At 34.8% G+C, this 20857-nt stretch overlaps 1 protein-coding gene across 1 annotated transcript in view; it reads right to left on the bottom strand.

Annotated features, from left to right (window-relative positions):
* The window catches only part of LRPPRC (leucine rich pentatricopeptide repeat containing), a 124198-nt gene that overhangs the window by 27871 nt on the left and 75470 nt on the right, over nucleotides 1-20857 (bottom strand). The window contains exons 24-28 of the mRNA XM_044663282.1: nucleotides 19650-19774; nucleotides 17612-17718; nucleotides 7972-8040; nucleotides 6005-6095; nucleotides 823-965 (exon numbers count right to left, since the gene is read on the bottom strand). Coding sequence (XP_044519217.1) covers nucleotides 823-965; nucleotides 6005-6095; nucleotides 7972-8040; nucleotides 17612-17718; nucleotides 19650-19774 — 535 coding nt within the window. The remainder of the gene's footprint in view (nucleotides 1-822; nucleotides 966-6004; nucleotides 6096-7971; nucleotides 8041-17611; nucleotides 17719-19649; nucleotides 19775-20857) is intronic.

The raw sequence follows: 20857 nt of genomic DNA on the forward strand, positions 1-20857 counted from the left end.
CCAAAGGGCTTTAAAAGATTGCCTGCCCTTTGATCCAGCCATACCACTGCTGGTTTGAACCCCAAAGAAATAATAAGGAAAAATACTTATACAAAAATATTTATAGCTGCACTCTTTGTGGTGGCAAAAAAAAAATCGGAAAATGAGTAGTGTCCCTCAATTAGGGAATGGCTGAACAAATTGTTGTATCTGGTGATGGTGGAATACTATTGTGCTGAAAGGCATAATGAACTGGAGGATTTTTATGTGAATTGGAAAGACCTCCAAGAATTGATACAGAGTGAAAGGAGCAGAAACAGGAGAACACTATACACAGAGACTGATGTATTGTGGTACAATCAAATACAACAGACTTTTCTACTAGCAACAATGCAATGCCCTAGGACAATCCTGAGGAACTTATAGTAAGAACGTTATCCACATCCAGAGAAAGAACTGTGGGAACAGAAATGCAGAAGAAAAACATATGATTGATAATGTGGTTCGATAGGGATATGATCAGGGTTTTGGCATTAAAAGATCACTCTTGCAAATATGAATAACATGGAAATAGGTTTTGAACAATGATACATTTATAACCCAGTGGAATTGCTTGTCAGATCTGGGAAGGGGGAAGGAAAAGAGGTAGGGAAAAATCATAAATCATGTAACCATGGAACAATATTCTAAATAAATACATTATTTTTAAAAAATTAAATTAAAAAACTAGATGACAAAAAAAACACATCTATAAAAAATGAATTAACAAGTAAGTCATTGCTATGATGTTCTATAGTCCACATATATACATTTTTTAAAAGAAAAATTGCTCTCCTCAATTACCGTGGGTATATCAAATGGAACCTCCTGATTGTTATCTCTAAGTATTTCGCCCAATAACTTCAATGTTTTCTGACGAGGAATAATATTTTCTTCTTGCATTTTAGTCCAAACAGCATCAGCTCTCTGCCAGTCATTGTTTTCCTCTGCAAAAAATGATTAGGTCTTGATGTCAAATAAGTTCAAAAGCATAAATGGTTGTTATGCAAATAAATAGACCATATTTTTGATAAGGATGCAGACCTTTTAGTAAAGGCTATTATGCATTAAAGGAAGTAATGCTGAAAGCTAGATTTAGATCCTTAGTAGAACCTTCAAGATTTGTTTCTGTAGTACCATTTAATCAGAAGTCTTCTGATTTGAATTTCAAAGAGCCACACAGAAACCATAAGCCATGAGAACAATGAGGCTGAAGGCACATTATGCTTCTACTATCATGTAATATATACTATAGTGAAAACACATGTAACGGCTTTATGATTACAAAACATTTTCTTTATGATGTCAAATTATGAAGGTAGCTAGGTGGCAGTGGATAGAACAACCAGGGTTGGAGTTGGGAGGACCTGGGTTTCAACCTGGCATAAGATACTTCCTAGTAGTGTGACCATGGGCAAGTTACTTAACCTCATTTGCCTATCCCTTCTGCCTTAGAGCTGTTACTAAGTCAAAAAGTAAGGGTTAAAAAAAATGTCAAATTATTTTCAATAAGGCAAGGATCCAGGACAACTCCAAGGGCCTAATGATGTAAAGGCTATCTACCACCATAAACAGAACAGAAAAATTCTGAACGCAGATTGAAACATAACATTCTTCACTTTATATCCTCCTTAAATTTTTTTCTTGTGTAATTAGTCAGGTGCCTTCTTATACAACATGAAGAGCAGGCAAACATGTGTTTGGTGATAATAAATGTACAACTTACATAATACTACATGCCTTTTTGGGGAGAGGTGAGAGGGAGTGGGGGAAAATGAGACAGATTTTCAAACATAGCTAATGTAAGAATTTGTTTCTCTTAGATAAGCATATTACATATTTATAAGAAATTATATATATCTCAAATTGTTCTATATAAAAAATTATGTTACATAAAATTATCCTATAGAATCTCTTAGAGAAGGTACATTGGGGTCATTTAGTCCTTTAAGTCCTAATGCCAGTGTATTTGAACTTCTTTTACTCCATTCAAAAGTTAACACTCTTACCATTATGCTAACACATAGTACATACCATTAAAGGAAATGATTTTTACAAGTTAGATTTCTCCACAAGTTAAGATGATTAAATATATGTCCCTTTACTCCAAAATATATCTCTAGAATCACTTTTTTCATAGTATTGGTATAAAGAATCACACAATTGTTGCACAGAGAAGAAACTTAGAAATCAACTTTTTATAGTCATTAAATGTCTTAGTGAGTCTAATAATAAATTACATGTATATGAGGGTGTTTGGGGAAAAGATTTCTATTAAAGTCATAAAAGGCAAACAGCTCTATTGTTTTTGAATATTTTTAGAAATTTCATTATCAAACATTATTTTAAAAAAGATTATTTCAAGCCTTACTCTTGAAATGTAGAAAATGTTTCTACATTATTTTTTCTTGCCTTACATGTAATTCAAAAGTCTACAATTGAAATTAAATTCTGGTAGAGGTGACTATTTCTCATACAAGCCTGCTTAATAACTTTTAGTACATAACAAATCATTCTATGAAGGATATAACATTGAGGGTCTAAAATAATGGAAATAGGCAAGTAGTGTGATTGTGTTTAAGATGACATAAAGCTACAAACCTTTTCCACTTATTTAAGTAGCTAGAATTGGTTGTGTCTTTTCTTGTTGACTGACAATTTGTATGACAGAATTTAATAAATTCTAACTTATATTTCTCATGTCAGCAGACGTGGCTTGTCAAACTGAGCAACTGGCTGTTGAGGACTATTTGCATAGAAAGCTTATTAGGAAATAGGAATCCCTCTTGTTGAAATACATTGTTTCTTAAGGAACAATTATCTATGAAATGAGAAATAAATTCCCTTAATTGGTAAAACTTCTGCAATCTTCTTAATCTACTACAAATCTGACTAAAAATATTTTTTAAAAAGAAGGAAAAAAAAAGCTAACATTTTTTATGTGCCAGGCAATGTGTGCTAACCTCTTAAAATCATGACCTCATTATCTTCACAACCACTCCAGGAAGTAGGGGCTATTATATTCCCTATTTTAAGATGAGGAAACTAAGGCAAACAAAGCAAGGTAAGGTGATTTGGCCTATGGTCAAAAAGCTGATTGTGATCCTAGTTCTCATTGACTCTAGATTCAGTGCAACCAGCTGCCCTATAAGAAGAAATATTCCTCTACTAGCATAAGATTTAGTCCTTGTCAAATACCTCTTTTTAGGAAAGAGTTAATATTTGTGCTGATTGTTCTCAGAGGAAAATGTCACTCATACTTGACACAGCAGCAAAAGCCAAGTGAAATAAGAATCTTAAAGTAATAGGGCTTCTTGCCTGCTTCACGTGCAAGAAAAAGGTCCATAGAAGATGGCACCTGAATTGAATTTTGACATGAAAAAAGGATTCTATTAGGTGGAAGTTAAGAGGACAGGTATATCAAGGCAGGGAATGAAGTGCATGGAAAGGGGAGATGGTGTGTTATGTGTCAATAGACCAGGATGACTGCTAATTGAAACAGGAACAACAAAATGTATAAAATAAATCTGTGATGCTGAATAGCTAGCTATAAGTAATCTTGAGAAGTCAAGAGAAACTATTCCCATCCTCGCCTCAAAACTGGAACCTAGAAAAAGTTTATTTTTCAAAAGAGGAGGAAGGAATAAGATTACTGAAATTAAAAGCAAAACAGTTAGACATTATTTATATGGCATATAATTATGAGATGGTTTTGAAGTTCATATTCTTAGGGAATACTACTACAGTATGATCATTATTGAATCGGCATGGTTGAACAAATATTGGAGAATATGTTTATAGGCATCAAGAAATTGAGGAGAAAACTACCTGGATAATTTAACTGATTTGTACAAGAGCAGCAATGGTTAGTAGCAGTCACAGAATACCAAAAATCCAATATGATCCCAAGTATGCATTAATAAAAAGAACATATTAACTAAAAAGCATTGCTATAGTCATGCTGTAGTCACTGCCTAGTGAGATTACATATCTCTAATAGATTTATCATAATAGTAACATGGAATCTGTCTCTAAAGTTTTGATATACTGGTCTTAGTGGAGACAACATCTAATCCTTTTTCCATAAGAATCTCTCAAATAATATTTGAAGATAATTAGAGTTCATGTTGGTACAATTCTGGGTACTGCATTTTTGTAAAAAAAAAAAAAAAAAAAAAAAAAAAAAGACAAGCTGGAGTGAGTGCTTACAGAGTAGAGTAACTTTAAAAAAAAGATATTATATGAAGATGGTGGAATTTGAGAATTAGAAAGAACACCTCGGTGGTCAAAATCAAGACCCATAAACAAAAAGATGTCCCACTATGTAATATTTGTATAATTAGAATCTCTTCCCCAGGACTCTAAATCCCAGCATTCTATTTATATGTTTACCTACATTCTTAAATAGGGAGGATATATTTTGATATAGCCCTGCCTCTTTCTCTTTTCTCCCAGAAACGTGGCTATGGAGGTAGCATGAGGTGAGAAGGAGGAGAATTTTACTCAGGTGTTTTTAACTCAGGTTCTTACTTTTGTTCTTTTTATTTTCTTCTACTTCAAGTGATTATTAATTAACTTTACAAAATATAATACTTGGAATTATTGGATATTAATTTTAATCTTACACATTGAAGAACTGAACATTCTTCATGAATGGTAATCCAGTTTTTTGCACGAAAACTTAGTTTGAAGGAATAGAACTCCAGTGCCTCTTGAGGTAGTTCATTCCTTTGTAGGATGGCTCTAATTGTTACCAAATGATTATTTCCTAACATCAAGCTTAAGTTGCTCCTCGTCCTGCCTTGTAGAGCCAAACAGAATAAATCTAGTTCTTATCTTAAGGACAGACTCCTTTAAACACTTGGACATACCCATCATAGCCTTTATGAATTTTCCTTTCTCCAGTCCAAACATGACCAGTTCATATAACTATTCCTCATGACATGATCTCAAAGTCATCATAGCTGTCCTCCTCTGGACAACATCTAGTTTATCAATGTCCTTAACTATGGCACACAGGACAGAAACACAGTATTGTAGTTCTGACAAAAGCAGTTATGTCCCTCAAAATCTTAAGTTTTTTAACTTTTTGCATGGTCATATCATTTTGATGACTTATATTGAGCTTGTGATGCTCTAAGTCTTCAATATTTTTTAGCTGAAGGATTCTCACATGTAGTAAGGAATAGACTTAAACTTGGTCAAAGAGAATAGAACTAACATGTATAGAAGACACTGGGAGGCAGATCTGGGCTCAATAAATGGAAAAAAATTCGTTGACAATGAGAGCTATTCAGAAATGGACAACCCAAAGGTCAGAGAATCCAGACCTGAAAGACATTAAATAGCATCTGGTTGAACATCCCCATTTTATAGATGAAAAAAATGAAGCCCATAAAGATTAAGGACCTGACCCAAAATTACACCAGTGGTAAAAAAAGTAGAGCTTGCCCATAAACTTCCAGTCCCTCAATTCTAAATCCAGCATTCTTTCAATTTCTGGAAGAACACCATTTGGAGATATAAAGAAAAAGAACAAAATGAACCTACAATAACTTTGTTGCTAATCACTGTTAAGTCCTTAGCCACTCATGTGTCTTCTCCCAATTTTAGTCAGCACAGGAATTTTAACCTGCTCCATTTTTCCAACCTGGTCTGGTCTAGACTGCTCTTTCTAGGAAGCATGGTGGCTCCCAGGGGATCTTCATATTGGTGCCAGACAATGCAAACACTGAATCAAATTTAGCATGATTGCAGACACTAACTCTGGAATTCAAACAATTCATTAGTCCCAGTAATAGGGATCACAGAAGGGCACCATGATACCTAGCAAATTAAAGAGTTTTTCATGCAAAGCTGTGACTACTAAAATATAACATTTTTAAAGAGTCTAATTCCATACTGCTAACTTGAGGTTTTTATTTCAAAAATCACCATAAAACTAAGGATTTTTCAAAGCAAAATATAAACAAGATTATTGACTTACTGCAGAGCATTAGAAGATTGTAGTACATTTGGTCTCTGTCACATTCAAATAGTTTCTGTGTCAATTCCACCAATTTCTCCAGGGTTTCAACCTTAAAATTATAGAATAACAGATTACTGTCTTAAAAAAAAAAAAAAGTTACCTTCCCTCTTAGAATCAATACTTTGCATTGGTTTCAAGGCAGAAGAGTGCTAAGGCCTAGGCAATGAAGTTTAAATGACTTGCCCAGGGTCACAGTCAAGAAATATCTGAGTTCACAATTGAACCCAGAATTTCCTGCCTCTAGGTCTGGTTCTCAGTCCAAAGAGCCACCTTGCTGTCCTCCATTATGTCTTTTTTTTTAATTTTTATTTAATTTTATTTTTTTAAACCCTTGTACTTCGGTGTATTGTCTCATAGGTGGAAGATTGGTAAGGGTGGGCAATGGGGGTCAAGTGACTTGCCCAGGGTCACACAGCTGGGAAGTGGCTGAGGCCGGGTTCCTCCATTATGTCTTGATGGTTACATAAAATGTCTTTAAAATATAACATAGGAATCCTTGAAAAATCCTCAACACTACTTGATAATATGCATGTAGTCAATTCTCAAGTTACTTGGGGAAAAATAATCCTGGGGCATTACCCCAGGCCTTCCATTAGGGTGATAAGGAACAAAAGGATAGTGAAGTCTACTGGAAAAAGTGTCCATAACAACTTCTCATTTGGAACAACTGCTAATTAATACTCCAGAATTACCTCATTCAATTATACCATAACCCAAAAATCATTGCATCCCACTTCTAATAACCTTAACTACTCTGCCTAGGCTCAGTTTACTGTTTTACTTAAAAAGAAGGGGCTCTGCCCTGCACTGTAAGGTAGTTGAAGAGAAATTCTACAAAATAAAATCACCTTTCTTTAAAATCTCTGGCAACTGATAGAGTCTGAATGCATAACAAAGCACTTTACAGTTGTCCCTCACTATACTGCATTTCACTTATTGCAGCTTCACTGTATTGAGGGTTAAAAAAAAAAAATCTAATTCTGTATTGTGGAGTTACACTTATTGCCACACAATATTGGCTTATGGAATAAAAAAATAACTAACCACAGAGACGTGTTCTGTATCCTGGGCACTGAATGGATCAGTGAGTATGGAAAAGGTTTATAGGAGAGTGGGAAAGATTTATAAAGCCATTATATTATTTATATATATATATATATATAAATAAAATAATCCACGAAGTAGCGGCATTATATTTTATATATGTACATATATAAAATAAAATATAATTCAAAATCCACTTCGTGGATTTTCACCTATCATAGGGATCTCTGGAACGTAACTCTCGCAATAGGTGAGGGATCATTGTATTTCCTTCATAAGTATTTTCTTCTATGTGCAATATGTGTCTGCTTTCACAACATGACAAATGGGGAAATATGCATTACATGATAGAATATATATAATCTATGTCAGATTACTTGCTGTCTCATGGAGGAAAGAATTTGGATTACAAAAATTGTCAGAAAACAAATGTTAAAAAATTTTCCCTGCATGTAACTAGTGGGAAAAAAAAACATAATAAACTATTAATGGGAGGGAAAACTCTGGTAAACTGAGGGAGTTTGCAATAATTTTAAGCTGTTGAATCAGTGAGGTCATTTCAGGACCATGGTTCTAAGTTTCTCTAATAATGGTTAACTGATATTAGGTCATATTTACATTTGCTATTCCATAGATATTGTCTCCATTTGTAGAAGAAGAAACTTAGGCTCAGAGGAGTCCAGAAGCTTGCCAAAAGTCACTCAGCTAATAAAATAAGTGTCTGAAGCCTAGATTTGTACTTGTGTATTCTTGACTGCAAATCCAACTGGTTGAGACTGTGAAAATGAAAGGCTTCCAGCTCACAGTTACACATGTGCCATTTTTAGGACACAAGGTAGAAGATAAAACAGGTCGGAAATAAATCATCAATAAATACAAACCTGGTTAGATGAAACACATCTTTCACTAAACCACTGAAGTTTCCCAGGACGAGCCCTAATGCCAGGTGTCTGAAAAATAAGATCCAAAGTGATCAATGCAATGAGACCTTGCTCTTTGAGGATACCATTATTATTCTTTATCACATTTTCCCACCACCACCAACCACCAAAAAAACAAAAATAAAAAGCCAAACCAAAACAAAGAAACTCTACTATCCTTGTGAAATCAACCTAGAACTTTATCCCTATCAAGTCAGTTAGATTTTAATTACCAACAGAAATGAGTAAAAGTGAATTAAATAATCAATTTCTTATAATCCAAAGGTTCTTCTTAAAAGTCACATTTTTTAAATGTGAAAACTCTCATTAATCGACTGATGTAAAAGCATGTGTTTGACAAAAATTTTAGTAAGCCAACTGTCAACAGAAATCAGATTCAATAACAAAATAATTCTCTATACAAATCTAGTTTGTTATTGCTCAGTGAAAGAGGTATGTATGGCCATAAAACAAAAGTTTTAAAGAACAGAAAAAAGCCAAAAGCCTAAATTGAGCTTATTATTATATTTTCTAGAAGAAAATATAATAATATAATTCATGACAGTAAAAAAAAGAAAACATTCTTTAACTGCAATTAGTCATGAATAAAGATGTGCTAGCTATGAAGAAGAGTCATTTTGAGAAATAATGTGGGATGAAAAAACAAAAAAATTAAATAAACACTAAGATTTAGCTAAGCAATTCTATCTTTGGGTACAAATATAATTTAACTTTAGGAAAAGGAATTCTAAAAATTTAGGTCAAATGACTAATGTGTCACACTGAAATATTTTAATCATCCATAAGAGGGCATCTCTGTTATTTTAATCATAGTTTATGGGGGGAGAGGAAGGAGAAATAATATTCTGTTAAAACTAGTGACTCCATTCTAATGAGCACTTGGTTCCTTCCACATATTTCTAGAACGAGAGTTAAAACCAAGTATTTTGAGTTCTTATTTAAGGATCTCAAATTCAATTTTCTTAAGAAATGAGGCAGAGTCAAGGTGGAATGAGAGATCAAGTGTGTGGCAAAAAAAGAGATTATCTACAAAATTATATTTTTTAATTCCCATATTTCTATACATTTGAATGTAGAAATGTTTATAGTAAGTTGATTTCCTTTGGACTTCTATACAAGGATTTCTTAAATATGTACAATTTTCATTTTCACCCACCTTCTCCAAGAATTGTGATATGTGAATTTCTATTTTGAAAATGAACAGGGAATAGCCAAGTGGCTCAGTGGATTGAAAGCCGGGTCTAGAAATGGAAGATCCTGGGTTCAAATATCCCCAATAAACACTTTCTAGTTATGTGACTGGGCAAGTCACTTAACTCCCATTGTCTAGCCTTTACTGCTCTTCTGCATTGGAACCAATACATACTACTGATTCAAAGATGGAAGGTAAAGGTTTTTTAAAAAAAGAATGAAAGGAAAAAAAGAAAATGGAATATCACATTATCACAATTAACCCCTGAACAAATAGTGGAGTGGCTGAATCTATCACCGGCCTATTGGTACAAATGCTCAAGACCTAAATAGTCTTAATGTTTAATGTTCGCAGAGCACCACTTCTCCAGCTTCAGACTGATGTGGGGGTGCCAGCTACAAAATCAGCAGCCATTTACTTCAGTGTACATTATGAAACTAAGAAATGTTTTCACACAGAAGTTTTAGTTGTCCAAAGAACACCTATGTCATATGAAAAAAATCTACACTTCTATGATAGTTCAGTATCTCCTGGTATCTTAGTGAATTTTAAAATGATGTAAGTAGAAGGCTGAAATGGAAATAGATAATAATAAATGAACACAGAAAGGTATTAATACTAAGCAAGATCTGAGTAAAATTCTCAACATGAGTTATTACCTAATTAAAATACTAATCTTGCTACCAATCTTTTCTGATCTGTTTAATGGGTAGTAAGTAAAAAGCAATTATTATGATAAAAACAGACTGTCACACTTGGTTTTACCTGGACTAATCTGTTTTAAAACACTCCACATTTGCAAGTAGTAGATATATTTTTTTCCAAGGAAAAAAGTGAACAAAAAACATAAGGGACCAAAATGTACTTATAAATATGTCCAGTATATTGGGGGGGGGGGGGGGGATCAAGACACATCGAATCTTTAATATACATATGACCTTAAGAAAAAAAAAAAGACTACCAACTCACCTTAAAATCCTAGGCTTATCATGAAATAAATTGTCACCTTAATCCCTGAAGGATGCTCATCACCTCAAATGACGCTTCACAAATACCAAAATAAGCACCTCCATAATAATACAGGGAAAATATATCCCCAATCCTTTTTACCTTAGAGCATGAGTAAAAGAGCTATCTTCTCTTAGCTCTTGTTAAGTCTCTGAAGGGAGCTCCAAACACAAGAATAAATTCACTACAGAGAATGGAAAGTCTTAATTTCTCTCAGAAAGGTCAACTGTATGCTCTGAGCATCACAGGAAATTCAATCATAAAAGGTTTACACCCCCAGGGTAGTTTATTTACTAGGAGGAAGGCAAGTGGCTGGAGGAAGCAACATAGTCTTGGGGCCAGGCAGAATGTGCTATCCAAAGCTGGATGGCTCTCTATCCACCAAGCTACCTAGATGTCCCTATTATGCTTTTAAGTTGCTATCCCTGTTTGACATTATATTTTTAAAGAAGCTTAGAAAATGTAAAGCTCAATGTTGGCAGAGAATAAATCCTCCTTCTCTTTTCTTCCCTAAGTTTTGAGTCACTATCTCAAATAGACATATTTAGGCTACAATTCAGCCTAGCAATGCCCACAGCTTTTTGAAAAGACAAAAATTGTACTTGTACTATCTTTGGAAACTGCATTAACTTCAAGTCTTTTTCCTCCACCAAAGACAATTTTTTGGGTACGGAGGGACTTTACTGAATTCAATGTACTTAGTTTCATGTCCACTTCACACTTGGAATATAAAAATATATATGGATCAATGGAATCCTTCTAACTTAAATATAACAATTTTACTACATGAAAGCAATCACTAAAAGGTCTCATAGACACAAAAGATCACCCTTGCACAACCCTACTTCCTTTCCAAGTAAGAGTGAGATGGAGAGGGAGATGACAATACAGAGTACTTGAAGAGAAATACTATGGAATTAAGCTCAAAGAGAAGTTGGAGACTGGGTGGTGGAAAGCCTTAGATATGAAGATAATCCAAAAACCTAGTCTTTATCTCATACAGAATGAGGAGTCCCTATGACAAAGAAACACATTAAGAGACCAACACAGTTCAGGTAGACAGAACCAGTAAACTTAAGTAAAATAGCCAGAGGGGCAATCCAAAGCCAAAGATCTTGATCAATCAATAACCAACCATTTATTAAGTACCCACTCTGGGGATGAAAAGACAACGACTACAATGCAGGAACTTACATTCTAAGGTTAAGATAATCATTGTTTTAGATGGTTTTTAAAAGTATTAATTATATGTTGACTATTTTCCTAATTTTTAAACTTTATCCTTTGCTGGTATAGGTATTAGGATTGTATTTCTATCACAAAAGCATATAGGAGTGTTTTCTTACCAAGTGTGATTAAATTCCATACATTTATCAATAAAAGAAGTCCCCACCTTTTCCTTCTATGCTTATACCAAAACAGTTAGAGATTAAGATCTCTACTTAGCATTAAAATAACAATGATAAAGAGCATTTAAATAGAATCTACTCATTATTTTGAGAGTTAAAATTAGATTATAAACTCCTTAAAGGCAGGAACTTTCTTTTACTTCTTTTTGCAATTTCAGTGCTTAGTACAGTGCCTGGCACATAATAGATACTTAATAAATGTTGATGAATTGATTAAAATGTGCCAGGCGTTGTACTATATGCTTTAAAAAATATGATTCACTTGATTCTCACAACCCTGGGAGGTAGGTACTACCATTATCTCCATTTTATGACTAAAGAAACTGAGGCAAAAGGTTAAGTGATAAGGTCACACTTGAGTTGTATGTAATTCTTCCTGGTCTTTTCTGTTTTACTGACCTACATTTCTATTTTTTTAAAAAGTACCACATAATTTTGATGCTTATTGCTTTATAATAGAATCAAAACTTATAATACAAGTGATATTCTCTATTTCTTTCACTTTTTTTTTCATCGTTTTTCTTGATAGTCTAGATCTTTTGCTCTTACTAATAAATTGTTATTATTTTGTCTAGCATTGTAAAATATCGCCTTGGCAGGTTGACTGACATTAGCACTAAATATGTAAATTAACTTAGATAATGCATCATTTCTTTTTCTGTTGTGAGCTTTGAGCACTAACTATCCCTCTAGTCACTTAACTTGACCTCTTTCTCTGTAAGGCACATGTTGTAATTTATTTATATAAGTGCTGAATTGCAGATATTTTAGGAATTCATAATTATTTAAAATAAGAATTATTTTTCTATTACTTCCTCCTGGGTTTTGTTATTTGTATATCAAATATCGTTGGTTTCTGCAGGTTTGTTTTGTATGCTGATACTTTAATGAAGCTAATCTAAGACATTTTAAGTAAATATGTCACTGGCAAGCAAGAATAGTTTTGCCTCTTCATTTCCTATTTGTAAGCCTTTATTTCTTTTGTCTTGATAGCTTTCATCTCTTCTCTTAAAAACTGCCCACTAAAAAAAACTTTTACCTATTGGAGAATGATTATACTTTTATAAATGTAGGGAATGCCAATAAATGTTGGATCTTAAGGCTTTTACTGAAGGAATCTGACTGTGATTTGCCCAGTTAAATGTTTCTCTTCTAATTTTAACAGTGCTGATTTTGCCTGTCCAAAAGACTTTGGAATTTTAAATAAAACAAGTAGGAGAGAACAGAAGCAGATTGTCATCCACGACAACACTGCCTGGGTCTGAGCATCATGAGATTTATCCTAAGCACCTCCAAAGCAGTGCGGGGGGGGGGGGGAAGGGATTATTCCAGTTGTGCTCTAGTTATTCTTGACATTAGGATATGAATAAATCGTTCTTGAAAGAATAGCAAACTAGTAAACATGTGAAAGAGTGCTCTAAATCACCAATAAGGGAAATGCGAATAAAAATTACTGGGGTTTCACCTCACATCGAAATAATTGAAAAAGATGACGAAAGATAGGGATAATTAACAATGAAGGAATGGTGGAAAAAACTGGCAAACTAATGAGCTGTTGGTAGAGCTGTGACCCAAATATTTTGGAAAGCAATTACAAGTTATGTGATGAAAGTAACTGAAAATATGAACTTTTTGACCTGTAGACTCAACTGCTATGCATAAATCCCAAGGAGGCCACTGATAAAAAAAGAAAGCCCCCATTTGCCCCAAAACATTTCTAGCTGTACTTTTGTAGCAGCAATAAATAAATAAATAAATAAATTGATGCCCATCAGCTGGTGATTGGCTAGGCAAGTTGTGATAGGTGACTACAAAAGAGTATTAAATAGGGTGTTAATAAGAAATGGCATATATGATAATACAGAGTAGCACAGAAAGACTTATGTGAATACAAATAAATGAGAATCAGGAAAACAGCACACATATTGAAATGGAAATAATGAAGCAAACAAAAATGAAGTTGTAAAATAATCCCAAACAAACTATCAAGAAATTTGGTGGAGGATGAAGAAGCAGTCCTGACTAGTTCTATTATACAGCTCCTCCAACCAAGATCAAAGCAGGGCATCAAGTTAAGTAGAGATCAGAGCCTAATTCATCAAGGGAACCCAACCAAAGGCCTGTAAGAAAGAGGAAGGTCCCCACTAAGAAGGTTTATGGGGAGAGTGAGCTGGGGGCCTACTGAATTACCCGCTTTGTTTTCCTTTATATCATATTTCAGGTTGTGTTGCCCAGACCTGGGATGTCAGGTGAACCATAGCAAACAGCAGAGTCATGAAGCAAGTGCGGACTGAGGCATGGGGCTCTGAACTGGTAAGGAGCAGGATAAAGAGCCAGGTAGCAGCTGTGTTTCTCTGGGACTAGAGATGAGTCTCAGTGAGTTCTAACCAAAAGGGAGGCTGCAGTGTTTTTTATCTGAACCTGTAGAACCTTCAAGAGCTAGATGAGGGGGACCAGGGCAGGGAGTCTATTGGAACTCAAATCAGGGGTAACTGTGCCACCCAGATCCAAATCAGGGCTGGGAGTTTACAGGGTCAGACAAGTAGGGCAGGAATAGATTTTGTTATAGATCAGCCAATTAGGTAAGGAACACATGAGTGTTTTACAGGTTCCTCAGTCTGGGCAGACCTTGAGATCATTGAAGAAAATAGCATTTAAACACCCCTCCAAGCCCCCCAAAAAAGCAGCACCATTGTGAAAAATAAAAATCCAGACTAAATAAGGAGGAAGTATAAATGCATAGCACGTATGGCCATGTCATGACAGAAAAAGATAACAAGGATAAAGAGTTATTACTAACAAAGCCAGGGATGCCCAGGACCCACATGCACAGAAATGGTATAGTATCTAAATAAGTAAAGGAAAAACTAAGATAGATACCAGGGAATTAGGAGCCTGGGAGAAAATCACTAGGATGTAGAAAAGATTTATGGAAAAAAAGAAATAAGAAACTGCCCCAAACTGGCTCTTCTCGCAGGAAAGGGCTATCACTTTGGCAACAGAAACTATTACAAAATGGGCATGGGCTGAGCCAGTCAAATTACAGTAAGCACTGAAGGCAGGCTTTCCAGAGAGGGTGGAAGGAGTGAAATCTCAGAAGGAAAAAAGGAGGAGTAACTGAAAGTATCCAGGAAGAACAGGGAAAAAAAAAAAAAAAAACGTAAAATGCATGCAAAAATGGAGGAGGAAAAGGGAACATGAGACTCAGACATTTCTATTGCAGTAAGTCTATTCTCCCATAGCTCTGGCTAAAGTTCTCTAGGCTCATGAAGATGGGAAGAGCAGAATGTTCAAATGTTGGAAAGGTGGCAGTGCAAACCCACAGAAATCTCTATATGGTAAAAAAAAAAAAATACTTTATAAATAAATGCAATCCCTTACTCCACAACCCTGGAAGGCCATGGCATGTTTGGTGCCAAGCAATATGGGATAGAGGGTGGAGGGAGGTGTTCCCTAGAACAGTATCCTGATCTCTTCCTCACCACAAATCTGTTCTTTAAAGTGCTATCAGATTAAGACTTCTTAAATACAATTCTGATCATATCATTCCTTTGCTTAAAGAAGTCAATACCCTTTTATTGTCTTCTGATTCTCATTTTTAGTTTAAAAAAAAAAATAAAAACTTCCCTTATATTTATTTTTTAAATAAGCATTTTTCACTTCAATTCACACATTTACTAAGGCTCTCCTATGTTCAAAGCAACATGCTATTTGCTATGGGGAAAAACAAAACAAACAATCAACACAGTGCCCACCCCTCCTTGAGGAGCTCACATCACACTGCACCTACGACCAAAGAGAAAATCAATACTTCAATTGATATCCTTACATGTATATCTAAACTATGACTGTGCTTTCCTTCCCTAGTCCTTGCAGAGAAACTAAAATAGCTAGTGTAATATTATGAAGTGTAACAAAAATGAAAATGAGCATAAACCTTTAAAAAGTCAATCCAAGAAACAGAATAGCACTGTAGAGAGGAAGCCAGCCTTGGAGCCAGAAAGATCCGGTTCTAGCTCCTCTGGTGGCCTATACTAATGATGTAAGGTCTCTCAGGGACCAGGCAACTGAGTAAGAATGTAAACTGGAGACAAGCCGTTTCCTCACTAGGTCTCTCCCATTAACAATGACATCCCAGGTCTGGGCAACACAACCTGAAATATGATATAAAGGAAAACAAAGCAGGTAATTCAGTTCTCACTCCAGCTAATGACTGCTCGTATTTCTGCTGACAGCACCACCTTCTTTCCAGTCTCCCAATTTGTTACCTTGGCATTTGACTCCTAATTCTATCTTATCTCCTACACTCATGCAAACAGCTGACAGATCCAGCCATTTCTTCCATCAGAACAACTCTTATTGCCACCCTAGTTCAGGCGTTCATCACACCTCAACTAAATTGCTGCAACATCATCCAAACTGGTCTCCTTATCTGGAGCATCTCTCTCCCAATTCTAGAATATCTCACATGCTGCTTGCTGCCGCCTTATATTTCTTACGGGAAATTCTGGTTGCTTCCTTTGGCCTCTAGGACCTAATAGAAACCCTTCTGTTTAGCTGTGAAAATCGTAAATAGCCTGACCCCAGACAACTTGCCAGATGCTCTGGACATTAACCCAAGAGAATGGCCCTCTCTCCCTTTTGATAGCATAAAAGTACTATCTTCTGCATAAAACTTTTAAAAAATCCTTACCTTCTATCTTAGAATCGCTATTAAGTTCTGATTGCAAGAAAGAAAAGTGCTAAGAGCTAGAAGAACAAGGTCATAAAAGTGACTTGTCTAGGGTCACACAGTGTGTAAGTGGAAATTTGATGCAGCTCCTAGAAAGGATCAGAAGCTAGATTTGAACCCAGGAACTTCCATTTCCAGACCTGGCTTTCTATCTACTGAACCACCTACTATCTCCTGCATAAAACTTTTGCTATTTCATTCAATGACTAATGCCCCCCTCTCTCCAACTATCTTCCATTTAACTCTTTAGTATATGTCTGCATATATTTGCTTTACATGTAAGGCGTGTATGTGAATTTTGTGAAGTAGAAGGTAGAGTAACAAATATTTATCACAATATCCTTTCTTAATATAATTATTTTACATACACAAGATTTCTCCCTCATTAGAATGTAAACTCATTGCTAGTAGAGATGTTTTCATCCATTGTAATTGTATTCCCAGTACCTATCATTGTAGTTGGCATATAAGTAGGGACATTAAATAGTTGTTGATTGATTCACTAATTAGTACTTTACCTGAGACAATTAATAATTAAAAAAAAACTTAACTAAGCAGATAGATACAAGGTTTTCTTTATAAGAGACCCAAAACTGGGAAGACAAAACAACCACAATTTGGCAACATCCTATCACTGTCCTTTTGACTTATCAATTGCACTTAAGAAAAATTTCAATCAAGTCTCAATAAAATATACTAATCCCAAATAGACTAAGTTTGTCACCTACCACTTCCTATAAGCTGCTTACCATAGGAGAAAAAAAAAGGAGAAATGCTAAATTAAATGCCAAACAGTTGCAGAAAGCACTTGTTTGGCTGATTAACTTGTAGACAAGCATTACAAATAAATCTGAGCCTGGTCTGCGGCAAATTAAATTCCAGTGCTTTTAAGAACAAAGAATTCCTTGGCAAAGAGGATTAGCAACTTTACACCCAGGAATGCCAGTTTAATTTAATTGTTCCACAATCCAAGATTTAATATGCAAATATCATTTTGATATATAACAGTGAAATTAACAAAGTAAGGAAACAAATTTAATATACAACCAGACTGTCTCTTCTGAACTGTAATTATACACAATAAAGAAACTGGCCGAGTTCTTTTTTTCCTTCATTATTAGGATTGAATTCTATTAACATGAATCAGAACAAGTCTAATTAAAGGTTAAAATTTTTAAATGTATTCTAATTAAGAGTCTAAATAGCTGCACGATTAGACTACTATAGTTAAAACCCCACCTCGATGATCTTCTTGGCCTCTTTGTAATTTCCTGTCTGCATGAAGGCAAAGAAGAGATCATAGAGCATTGTCATTTCCCCTTGCTCTTGAGTCACAAAATCCATAGCTGGAAAGGACAAGAGAAAATAAATTGGTTTACTATAACGTGCACATACACAATTTTTATAAGACAGAGGCCTCTTCTACCACAGAAATATACAATGTGATGGGGAAATTATCTTATAAACTGTTGTGTAGGGAAAATTTAAATGTATGACAAGGCCTTTTCTTTAAGTAATTCGTCAAGCAGCTTTTTTTCCCCTCATGTGCAACAGACAAATTAAACATCATGAGCATCTCTAGAGCCTGTAAACTAAGGAACAAAGTTCTTTTGAGCGAGGAAATGGCTTAAGTAAGAGTTCTTCTGGGGAAGGAAAAATATGAAAGAATTCTACAAAGGAGAGCACAAAAAATGTAGCAAGAATATTTTACCACAGTATCCTCTTTTAATATAATTACTTCTAATAAATCCTTTTTTATGTCTAAAAATAGCCATGGTTATCCTCTCAGAATTTGGACATGCAACACAAAAGCAGTCAGTTACTATGTCTTTTATAGAGAAATTGAATACTATGTAATCAGAATTTTTCTTAGTTGAACACATAAGAATAGATGAGAAAATGTATCTTCCTATTTTTTCTTTCCTTTAAAAAACAAAAACAAAAATTTTACCTTCTGTCTTAGAATCAATACTCTGTTTTGATAATATTGATACAATACTGTATATATAAGTTCCAAGGCAGAAGAGTGGTGTAAGCTAGGCAATAGGAGTCAAGTGACTTGCCCAGGGTCACATAGCTAGGAACTATCTGAGGCCATATTTGAACCCAGGACCTCTTGATCTCTTAGAGCTGGCTCTAGATCCACTGAGCCACCCAGCTGCCTCCCCTCTAGAGAGGTGAGGAACTATGAATGTGAATCCCCTCCTTCCCTTGTCAGACTCAGGTAGAAGTTCTTCACACCCATTTTCTTTTTTATTCTATGTTCTAAACAATAAGCATTTATTAAGTACTCAAAGTGTGCCAAGATTGATGCTAGACCCTGAAAATACACACATAATACAAAAAATATAAGGTAACCACAAGGGACTCTTGATGAAAATGTTATCCACAGGGGGCAGTTGGGTGGCTCAGGGGATTGAGAGCAAGACCCAGAGACAGGAGATCCTGGGTTCAAATCTGGCCTCAGACACTTCCTAGCTGTGTGACTCTGGACACGTCACTCAATCCCCCATTGCCTAGCCCTTACCATTCTTTTGCCTTGGAATGGATACACAAAATTGATTCTAAGATGGAAGGTAAGAGTATTAATGAAAAAAAAATGTCATCCATAGCCAAAGAAAACACTGTTGGATTCTGAATGCAGATCAAATCTTGCTATCTTCTACTTCATTTCCTTGATGAGATTTTTGCTGTATGTGTGACATGTGTTGTCTACTATCACAACATGAGCAATATGGAAAGATGTATTATATGAAAGTTCAGGTATAACCTACATCAGACCATTTACTACCAAGGCAGAATGGGGGTGGCACATGGAATCCAAATCCTAAAATATCAAAAAACAATTGTCAAAAATTGTGTGTACATATAACCAAAAAAATAAAATGTTTAAAAAGTTTGATATTAAAAAATATATAAGGCATGGTTTGCAATTTGGGTTGGAGAAAAATGAAAGTGTTATAAAAACGAAAGATAATAAAAATTGAAATACATATTCTAAATGTTTAATACCTCAATTTTCTGCTCTTATCTTTCCCTACTAAAAGATTAGTTTTGGGATTGACTGGATTTATGATTTTATTAATATAGTAAACTCTCACATGAGGTACTAATCAGGTTATACCTTTTAGTCTTACATCATTGTTTAATGTTCTGAGAGGCTAAGTGATTTGCCCAGAGGGCAGGACTTAAATACAGGTTTTCTTGGTTCTAAGGACAGCTCTACCAACTCTGCTATACCAAGGATTTTTTAAAAAGTAAAATAAAGAAAATAAACCTTTTTGAATTAGATCCGTTTCTCCTTTTTCTATCAGTTTACATAAGACTTCATGGATCTTGGGCATTATGCCATATTTTTTATAGCAGTCAACAGTGGCTTCAAGAGCTGCAGGTATGTCATCCCTTAAAAAAAAAGAAAATGACCAAATGACAATTAGGAAAGAAAAAAACTGAATAACAATACCAATGTTGAAGAGAACTTTCATCCTTTTAAAAAATCTACTATCTTAATATCTTAACAAGAGCTATTCAAAATACTTTAAAATAGGAAAAAATAAGAGGTCTAAGTGCTGACATTTAGCTATCAACACACAAAAAGAGTTCATCCATTGTATCATCCTCACTTTTTACACAGTAATTTGCCATTACATATAAAAAAATTGGCAAATGGTGAACATCCAGAGCAAATGCTGATGTCTCCCAACAATCCATATTTAGGTGCCAAGGCTAGATAAAGTGAATCCAAAGGCAGAATCTTCATATATTTACAAAAACATTTTCCCACTATGACATCATTATTAACCCCCACAGACAAATACAACAAATGTTCAAGTGTAATGCATCCTCAAGGGCTTGATTATTTCATTTCATCACACTGACATTTCTAGGATAAAGTAAATAAGTTACTGTGTAAAACCCAAGTCGATAACCTAAAGAATGACAAAGTAATATCTTGAGAACTAGCAGGTTCTTCTCTAGTCTTTAGGGACTAGTGTGGGGGAGTTATTAGACTTATATATAATTAGACTTATAATTTCATTAGGATCATAGTAACAGGAAACTCTTAGTCAAGAAGTTTCCTCTATGATGTTTGGCAACACTTTTTCAACTTAGTCCTCTAAGAATTTCATGAATCACTGCCAAGCTAAATGGCTGGCCCAGTCCTTTTGGATTGAAGCAGGTTATCAATTCGCTATGACAAATGAACTCAAAAAAGAGACTACATTCAACTAGTAAGAGATCTTCATTTTATAGGCTAGGAAACTGATGGCTCCAAAGGGTAACCAATTTGCCAGTAGCTGAAACAAAACGCAATTGCATGACTCTTTTTAATATATATGTCACCTCAGCTGATTCTCTTGAGAATCAGTGGTTTTTTTAAACCCTTACTTTTGGTCTTAGTAACAACTCTTAAGACAAATGGGCAAGGACTAGCAAATGAAGTTAAAAGATGATTTGCCCCAAAATTGGAAAATTGGGGGGTGT

The sequence above is a fragment of the Gracilinanus agilis genome, chromosome 2 (genome assembly GCF_016433145.1).
Source record: "Gracilinanus agilis isolate LMUSP501 chromosome 2, AgileGrace, whole genome shotgun sequence".
NCBI lineage: Eukaryota > Metazoa > Chordata > Mammalia > Didelphimorphia > Didelphidae > Gracilinanus > Gracilinanus agilis.